Source organism: Drosophila nasuta, chromosome X (assembly GCF_023558535.2).
Source record: "Drosophila nasuta strain 15112-1781.00 chromosome X, ASM2355853v1, whole genome shotgun sequence".
In the NCBI taxonomy this organism is placed as follows: Eukaryota; Metazoa; Arthropoda; class Insecta; order Diptera; family Drosophilidae; genus Drosophila; species Drosophila nasuta.
In genome coordinates this window covers 22,122,419-22,132,088 of record NC_083459.1, presented here as the reverse complement: position 1 = coordinate 22,132,088, position 9,670 = coordinate 22,122,419, and the positions used below count along the sequence as shown (strand labels likewise).

At 38.6% G+C, this 9,670-nt stretch overlaps 1 protein-coding gene across 3 annotated transcripts; it reads left to right on the top strand.

Moving 5' to 3' along the window:
- The first annotated feature begins 334 nt into the window (after positions 1-334).
- LOC132796938 (homeobox protein B-H1) lies at positions 335-7,456 on the top strand. Of its 3 annotated transcripts, none has more exons than XM_060808300.1 (3): positions 335-1,343; positions 5,102-5,330; positions 6,107-7,452. In XM_060808300.1, the coding sequence occupies exons 1-3, from the start codon at positions 374-376 to the stop codon at positions 6,777-6,779; spliced, it is 1,872 nt and encodes a 623-aa protein (XP_060664283.1). In that variant the 5' UTR covers positions 335-373; the 3' UTR covers positions 6,780-7,452. The 3 variants fall into 3 exon arrangements, with proteins under 3 accessions (XP_060664283.1, XP_060664284.1, XP_060664285.1); XM_060808302.1 differs by having other exon boundaries at positions 1,288-1,348; positions 6,107-7,456; XM_060808301.1 differs by lacking the exon at positions 6,107-7,452 and having other exon boundaries at positions 335-1,348; positions 5,102-5,256.
- The last annotated feature ends 2,214 nt before the right edge of the window (positions 7,457-9,670 follow it).

Below are 9,670 nucleotides of genomic sequence, written 5' to 3'. Positions count from 1 at the left end.
AAAGCCACCACCAAAAAAGCAACAGCAAAGTCAGCAGCAGCCACCACCGCCTATGACAAAGTGGCAAAATTGTTGCCGACGACGTCGTCGCTGTTGACGTTGCCGTTGTCGGAGTTTTGTGCCGCTGCCGTGCTGCAGGTGCGTTTAGTCTCGTTTTGGCAGCCACAGCGCGACGTTCTCCTCAGCGCAGGCGACGCACACACACACACAGAAAAATTGCAAAAGCGAAAAACCAATTGACGAACAAATTTCTACAAAACAAATTTACATTTCTACAATTTTTGTTTAGTGCTCGAAAGTGTTTTTGTGTATATCAGTGAGTGTGATCAAAAAAAACAAAAGTAAATAACAACAAAAAAAAAGTGCTACGGCAATGAAAGACTCAATGAGCATTTTAACCCAAACGCTGCCAACAACAACTGCGAACAGCATCGAGCCGTCGCCACTTGCGCATCATCATCACCAGCTGTTGAGCCAACATCATCATCATCATCATCAGCAGCAGTATCTTCAGCTTCACCAGCAGCAACAGCATCAGCAATCACATTACACACAGTTGCCACAGCCGCCGGCGGTCAACATGTCCACATCGAACTTAAAGCCAAATCGATCGCGTTTCATGATCAACGATATTCTAGCGGGCAGTGCAGCTGCCGCCAGTGCTGCTGCCTTCTACAAGCAGCAGCAGCAACATCACAACAACAACAACAACAACACTACAACGAACAACAACAACAACACTCTAAGCAACAACAACAACAACAACAGCGGAAGCAGCGAACATTTGGACACGGATTCAGCGGCCGCTTCATCACCGCCGCCTTCGTTGGGTTTGGCACCGCCACCGCCGCCACAGCATCAATCACCGCATAGTCACGCCCACGCCCACGCCCATTTGCATGGCCACGCCCACGCCCATCAGCATCCACATCCGCATCCGCATCCATTGGCATCGCATCCGCATCATGCACAGCATTCGCATCCGTCGCATGTCGCGAAACTTTCGCACTTTGGTGGCGCCACCACGCAAATGGGTTCAAACGGTCTCAATGTGGCACAATATGCGGCGGCCATGCAACAGCATTATGCCGCTGCCGCCGCTGCTGCCGCTGCACGCAACAATGCTGCAGTCGCCGCTGCTGCTGCGGCAGCTGCTGCCGCTGGAGTCGGAGTTGGAGTCGGAGTTGGAGGTGGAAGTGAAGGTGCAACGCCATCGGCTGCGGAGCTGGATGATAGCAGCGATTATCATGAGGAGAACGAGGATTGCGACAGCGATGAGGCGGGGGGCAGCGCCGGCGGCGGCGGCAGCGGACACATGGATAATCACAGCGTTTGTAGTAATGGTGAGGTGAGCTTCTGTATACTTTTCGGGCGGGATCTCGCGTTCAGGGCAGTCAAAAAGAACAAAATGAACACAAGGGTAAACCAAGCACTCGAGTCGCAAAATTAGCATATCAATATAATAACTGAATAATGAGGTACTTTTCTTAGCAGCTCATAACTATTTGCATACATAATTATTGCGATAACTTGCACTTTTACACTTAGTGCCAAGTGCTCTGAGAAAGCTGTGAACAAATTTACATCAGCATGGGTTTCAAAATCGAATCTACAGATATCTAGATTTCGATTTGAAAACTTAAACTGAACTTTCGTAGTACTTAGAATAATCCAACAATCCATAAATATCAAGATTTTCATTTGAGATTATATAGTATATTGATTCGTAATACCCACAATAATAATAAATATCTAGATCTCGATTTGAGATTGCATATTTTTATTGCTTAAACTGAACTTAGAACAATCTAATGATCCATAAATATCTAGAATTTGATTTGACTTTGCATATGCCAATATTAATATAATCCGATAACATTCTTATTATTATATTAGTACTCGAAGAAAGAACTAATACTTAAAGTCCTCAATTGGGAATGATATAAAAATATATCGTCAAAGCAACTAATGTTTTTCTCTACTCGAGTTGAAGGCCCCAGCAGCCAGCACTCTTTGTTCTGTAAATTCAATTTAGTATTCAATACTAGATTTAATATAACAAATAAATTATTAATTTACTTTGCCTCTTAATGAAAATGAATTAATATGCCTCAAGCAGTTAGTTGCTTTGTCTTATAATATAACATTTTATTATATAAATAAATGCTAAGAAGTAATGTACTGAGATATTTAGAACAGCTTTCTACTAAAAAACGCTGCAAGAATCTTTCTATACAAATGTATGTCTCAAATAAAGAAATTTCAGGCATATTTTAGTTCAATATCAAAACTGTATTTACGGTCGATAAAAATTAAGATCTAATGTCAGCAACATCTACTGCTCAACATGCTATTTAGCATATTATTAATACTATAGTATTGTTCGTTTGTATTGGGTTATACTTAATACTATGACATTAATAATATTCTGAGTATGTTTGTGAATACTACAGTATATTATTAAACTAAAATATTCTTAGTATTTCGAAATTTATTCATTATACTGAAGTATTCGTAGTATTTAGAAGTATATTCTAAATAGTATCACACTCTTGATATATTTTTAGTATATTCTTAATACTAAGAAATTGTATTACCTTTTAGCAAATACTTAATACTGTAGAATTCTTTTCATTTTTTTTGTATATTCTTAAAAGTATAACATTCTTAGTATTTTTTCAGTATATTCCTAATACTATAGTATTCTTTTTTGCTACAACCACATGAAAATAGAAAGCAGCTAATCATATGCTTTGCTTTCCTCAATAAAAACGCTGTCAACACTTAAGCACATGTTGCCATTAATAATATTGCATTCGATAGTTTAACTTTGTGACTTTTGAGCTTTGCACTTTCGGTTGGCATTGTTGCCAATTCCAAATAGAATGTCAACCGTTGGCAAAATGCTGTAATTGAAATGCTCGATAATAACAGGTAAATAGAATATTTTATTGATTGACTAATTTATCGCATTCTCTAGCTCTGTCTCTGTCTCTGGCAATGTCTATATTTTGTCCGTCCGTCTGTCTGTCTGTCCGTCTGTCTGTCTGTGTATCTCGTGATAACCAATCGGAATGCAAATCCATTTGTTACTCTAACCGTCCATCAGAGCCGCTGTCTGTCTGTCTGTCTGTTTGTTTTGTCTGAGTGAATGCGAGGGCAAGTTCGTTGCCTGAGTCTTTTTTTTTTTTTGCCTTGTGTCAGGGGGGGCGAAGTCGCTTTGCAAAACAAACTGTAAAAATTGCACGAACATGCCATGTTCTAGTTGCTTGTGCTGCCGCTGTTGAAAAATTGCATTTTCACGCTTTGTTTGTTCAACTCCCCCTCCTTCGCCTCCTCCTCCTCCTCTCCCTAAATCTCCATCTCTTTCGCTCTCTTAGTCACTTTTTGAGCGCCATTCCTAAATGTGCAGCAAAATTGTTTTAAACAGCGAACACAGCAAACGAATGATAATGGCAGCGCTTCTATTAGTATTTTATTATTGTTTTTTTTTTTGTTTTTATTGGGCGTGGCAGCAAGCGAGGGAGCGGTGAGGGGGTGGGGGATAGAATGTAGAGTGCAATTTTCAGTTAGGCATGCTACAAAATATAATTATATATGTTTAGGGCTGCGCAATCGTTGTCTCTGCCATCCAGATATGCCTCTCTCTCTCTCTCTCCCTCTCCTTCTCACATTCCCTCTCTCTTTCGTTCTTGGTCTTTGCTTGGCACTCATTAAACTGTGCAAATTGTTATGAACAGCAAAAGCTAGCTACAACAAAAAAAAATGCATTTAAAGCCATTTAATAGACGCTTCAGAGCTTCAACTTTGTTGTGGCAGCTACAGCTAAAAGTGTGTGTGTGTGTGTGTGTTTGTGCAAGTGTGTATGTGTGTGTGTTGTGCGTGTGTCACTGGACAGATGAAGCTGCCATTTATTACAGCAATTTCCTGTGCGCAATTGGAACTTTTATAAACGGTAGTCGCCGCTTGTTGCCCTGCAGACTAAGCTACACAAAAGCGAGTGAGAGAGAGGGTGAGAGCAAGAGAGAGAGAGGGGGAAAGAGAGGGAGAGGCAAGGCAATTGCTGCACTGTGATTTGCCCTTAAGAATGCCACTTGATTTCACTGCTTGCATTTATACTCTTCCCTTTTTTTTTTTCGGTGCGTTTTTTCATAATTGGCCAATACAATTTTTGGGGCTGCGTTTTTTACTTTTGCGTTACCTTAGGCAAAACTGTTCAGACCAATGGCCGAAAAGTCGTAGACTTAACAATGCGCTGCGCACTTGGCAAGTTCTCGCTTTAACCAATTTAACGGTTGTGTGCGTTGGCCCAGAAGCAAACGCTAAAGACAAAGACAAAGACAAAGCCAAAGCCACTTGGCCATGGCCATGACCATGGCCGTGTAAGCCTGCAGGCCTCAGCGTCTTATCGCACAACCGCAATCAGTTAAATTTGCATACAATTAATGTACTAAATGGAGAGCAACAAAGAGAGAGAGAAAGGGAGAAAAAAAGAAAGAGAAATATTACTTAACTGCACAAAATACTATTAATTTTAGAGTACTGAGAATATTCTAAAATATACTAGTAATACTACAGTATAAGGAATATACTAAGAATACTAAAATATACTGAGAATACTATAGTATTAAGAATATACTATAAAATGCTAAGAAAATATTAAAAATAATATAGTATATATAAGAATACTTTAGTATCTAGTATTAAGAATATACTAAAATATTTTGAAAATACTATGGTATAAAAAATATACTAAGAATATTCAAGTATTAAGAATAAAATTCTAAGAAAATATTTAAAATATTATAGTATATATAAGCCTACTTTAGTATCTAGTATTAAGAATATACTAAAATACTATAGTATGAAAAATATACTACGAATATTCTAGTATTAAGAATATACTTAAATGTACTAAGAATATTATAGTATTAAGAAGATAAGAATATAATATTAAGTATATATTAACATATACTTAACTCTACCTATGTCTCTTTCTCTCTCTCTCTCTCTTTCTCCACTTCTTATTTGTCTATCTGTTCTCTGTCTTATTATCGACTGCCACTTAATGCATTTTGCTTCTCGTTCTGCTCGCTTCCAGGTGCCAAAGACGATGATGGCAACAGCATCAAGAGCGGTTCAACCAGCGACATGAGCGGTCTCAGCAAGAAGCAGCGCAAGGCGCGCACCGCTTTCACCGATCATCAGCTGCAGACGCTGGAGAAATCCTTTGAGAGGCAGAAATATCTCAGCGTTCAGGAGCGTCAAGAGTTAGCGCATAAGCTGGACTTGAGCGACTGCCAAGTGAAGACCTGGTATCAAAATCGCAGGTAATTCAAAACTAAAACTAAAAACTTCTAGTTAAAAGAAAATGACTTTATTTTTATAAATAGGAAAGAAATAGGAATCCAAATAATAGAAAAAAGCTTGAATTGTGGTTAAAGATGTGTAGCATGAACATAATATGTAAAATAAATACAAAATGATGAATAAAATAACATAAAATAAAAAAAAAAACAATAAAAAAATAAATTTATAGAAGAAAAATGGTGAAAAATTTAAAAGAAAACAAAAAATGAGTTTCTATTCAGTTTCTACTTAAACGGTTTAAATTCCACCACTATCATTAATACAGATAAATAATAATGTTAATTAGAACAATTTGCTAGAATAGAAAAAACAGTAAAAAGAAGTGTAAAGAGTGTAAATAAAAGGAACGTAATGTTGAACTTTTAATTGATATAGAGAAATAAATAAACAAGTGAGAAAACTACCGGCTCACCATTTTGAATAAAAGCAAAACAGCGCGGTATACCAAATTAATATACTACAAAAATACCGAAAAATACCGTTTTGGTATATTGGTATAACATAATCCAAAATTTTGTATATTTTATGAATAAAACCGCACTGTTTTGCACTTATTCAGTCGAACACACTTTCTTGTTATACTCGTATTTAACTTAACAAGAACTCTTCCATCTGCTCTCTAAAATTGAATTCAATTCAAATAGTTAAGAGTCTCGCTTCTAAGCAATTAAAAGCATATATTTGAATATACTAAACTGAAACTTTTTCTCTGTTCACTCTCGCTTCTCCCGCACAGAACCAAGTGGAAGCGTCAGACTGCCGTTGGCTTGGAGCTGCTCGCCGAGGCCGGCAACTTTGCAGCGTTTCAGCGTTTGTACGGAGGCTCGCCGTACCTGGGCGCCTGGCCATATGCGGCAGCAGCGGGCGCTGGAGCCGCCGCTGCAGCAGCGCATGGAGCGCCGCCGCACTCAAGCATTGATATTTATTATCGTCAGGCGGCAGCAGCGGCTGCGATGCAAAAGCCGCTGCCCTACAATCTGTATGCGGGCGTGCCCAGTGTGGGCGTTGGACCGCTGGGCGCAGCAGCCACGCCCTTCTCGCATCTATCCGCCTCCAGTTCGTTGTCGTCCCTCAGCAGCTACTATCAAAGTGCAGCGGCCGCCGCAGCTGCAGCAAATGGTGGCGCATCAGCGGCTGGTGGCGCCGCTTCAGCACCGCCAACATCAGCAGCAGCTGGAGGAGGAGGAGGTGCAGGAGGAGGAGGAGGAGGGGGACACATACACAAGCCGCTGGCATTGGCTGGCGGATCGCCAGGACAGGCGTTGGGCTGCAGCGCCTCAGCGGGCGCATCGCCAGCGCATCCGCCGTCGACGCCGAGTCCGACGCTGAATCCGGGAAGTCCGCCCGGGCGATCGGTGGACAGTGGTTCACAGGCGCAGTCCGACGATGAGGATCAGCTGCAGGTTTGAGGCGTAGGAAAACGCAGCGGAAAATTACACAGCAAATTCAGCAGCGTAGGAAAACATAGCGGAAAATAGCACAGCGAATTCAGCAACGTTGTTAAACAAATGAAATGAAGTGGGCAGAAAAATTGGTGTAAGAGAGAGAGAAATAGAGAGAGAGAGAGAGTTTATAAGTGAGTGTATGAGGAAGTGCGTGAGTGTGTGTGTGTGAGTGAGTATGAGTGTATGTGTGCGTGTGTGTGTGTGCTAGTGTTGTATTATATTGTATTTGCGTGCGTGTTGCTATTTATTTCGTTTTGCTTTTAGTAATTTATTAAAACAAAGAAATTCAATAAATTTAACCACAACAACAATTATTAAACGCGTAAATAGAATAAGACATATAAATACATATTTTTTTTTGGCCCCAGGTTAGGTTGTAGGCTATAAAAATACAATTAATTCGTATATATATTATGCATACAAAAATAATTTATTTAAATGTTGTAAAGAAACAAAAGAGATGCGCAGCCAAAACAAATAAATTTAAACGACACTAAGAAAACAAAAAAAAAAAAAAAAACATGTGCATAAGTTAAGACACATACAGAATACACTTAACAATTAAATAGATATTGCATTTTAATTTTTTTTTTATTATTATTTAAAGAGTTTTTTTTTTTGTAATATTAGTGTAAACAAAAATGTGCTCGTTGTATATGTAAAATGTAAATGTAATCCAAAAAGAATACAAAACAAAAAAAGAAAAAAACGAATATAAAAAAAAAAACAAAATTTTTTTTGTCTAAATAAAATTAATAGAAATATCTAGGAGAAGTGCGTTCAATTTGTCGAGAATAATAAATATAAACATTGGAGTTTGGTGAGTGTAATTAAAAACAAAAATGAATAAGAAAGCAGTGAGGAATTTAATTTAAAAATATACCAATTTAATACTAAAACACAAAAGTTTTATATTTGGTATATTGATATAGTACTACATTCAAAGTATACTGTGGAGTACAAAATATACTAATTGGCTTGATTGTCGAAACATACTGGATATACTGCAAAAGTACTAAAAATATACTGATATATTTGGTATAGTACTAAATTCGAAATAAACCATAGAGTTCAAAACATGCCAGATATACCGCAAAAATACTAAAATATATTTGGTATATTGATATAGTACAAAGTTCGCAATATACCATATACTATAAAATATACCAGATTGTCAAGCAAGGCAAACATGAAGGTAAGGAATGAGGTTAAAATTAATAGAAATATCTAGGAGAAGTGTATTCAATTTGTCGATAAGCATAATACACACAACAAAAAACGAGAGTTGCATTTAAAATTAATAATCAACATGGGTAAAGGAGGACTGCAAATGGATGTGGAAGGTAAGGAGTTCGAGGCGGGTTGTTGAGCAAGAGCGCCAACCCCTAATGATAATAATTGCATGCAAAATGCATTTAACCGCAATTAGTGCATTTATTAGGCCAAAAGCTGATGCCAAGTGCCTCGCTATATGCCAGTTGGTCAAAGTTGTTTTGGGCAGTAAAACCGACTGCTTACTGTGTTTACATTCGGCTTCTCTCTCTCTCGACTCTCGACTCTCGACTCTTGACTGACGACTGTCGACTGCACAGTTATGACCATGTCCATGTCTACAGCGTTTAATGTTCGTTGTTCGTTGTTCTCTGTTCTGTTCTGTTTTGTTTTCTTTTTTTTCTCTTTCTCTTGAGTGCATTGCGTGCAACGTTGCCACATGCAAGCAGCGCTTCAGGCAACGGCAACTTGCAACGTGCAACGTGCAACGTTCAAGTTAAGCTAAGGACACACAACTGAGCAGCTGACCAGCAGGCAATTTTTGCAAATTTCAACTCAAGTTTGTTGTTTGAATGAAATTTACAATAAATTCTAATAATTTATATGCCTAATATTTCCTCATTTGTAGAGCGAATTCAACAATAGCCAGACTTTGAAATACCTGTACTTGAGTCAACCAAACTTCAGCCTTAAGTAGCTTTCTTACTTTTTATAATCGACAAGGGGAAAAATCCATTGAAATTGATTTGCGATTAAAAGCAATTCAACAACATTTAATGCTTCTCATGTTTATATTTTAATTAAAATATTATTAGTACATTTTAGTATTCTTTTTTATTATTTATTTATTAAGTGAAGAATCCGTACAAATTGTAATTAAATTAAAAAACTTTATGATTTGAATATTTTTCATTGCAGTTTTTATGAATTGTCGAGTACAAAAAGTTTGCTATGTTTGGCTGCATCGTGAGGCGATTTTGTTGTCAGTCACCCCAAGTAAACATTTTGGTGCACACTTCTCCCCTACAAACAGAGCTAGAGGGAAACCAAGAGGGAGAGAGTAAGAGAGAAAGAGAGGTAGGGCGAGACACGCGCGTTTCTCTGGTTTGCGCCTTCGCCGCCGACAAATTGGCAGCGATGTTAATGTTTGTTGGCTTAAAACAAAAGCGACGCTTGGTAGGACAATAAATGCAACGGCCGAGAACAATATTCTAGAAAGGGTGACGAGGAGTGAAGGGTGAAGGAAGAGAGAGAGAGAGAGAGAGAGAGAGAGAGAGAGAGAAATAGAAATAGGGGGAGAAAGAGACAAGAGAAGGCAACCGTTCATTAAAGGCAAATGACACAAAGCTGCCACATTCAAGTTGCCCTCCACAAGTCATCTCTCTCTCTCTCTCTCTCTCTGGCCAGAATTCTCCTCCCTCTCTCTCTCTCTCTCTTCCCAATTTGTCTACCTCTCTTGAGCTCTCTCAGTCACTTGTGTGTGGGCACGGTCAATTAAACTCGATCGTTGTCGGTAGCCAAATGTTGCTAATTACTGCAATATTGCTGGCCAAATTGGCCCGAAAGCAACGCAGACCACAAAA

Coding starts and splice junctions, on each gene's coding strand:
- LOC132796938 (XM_060808300.1), top strand. CDS start 374: ATGAAAGACTCAATGAGCATTTTAACCCAAACGCTGCCAACAACAACT. Junction 1,344..5,101: donor TCACAGCGTTTGTAGTAATG/GTGAGGTGAGCT, acceptor GCTCGCTTCCAG/GTGCCAAAGACGATGATGGC. Junction 5,331..6,106: donor ACCTGGTATCAAAATCGCAG/GTAATTCAAAAC, acceptor TCTCCCGCACAG/AACCAAGTGGAAGCGTCAGA.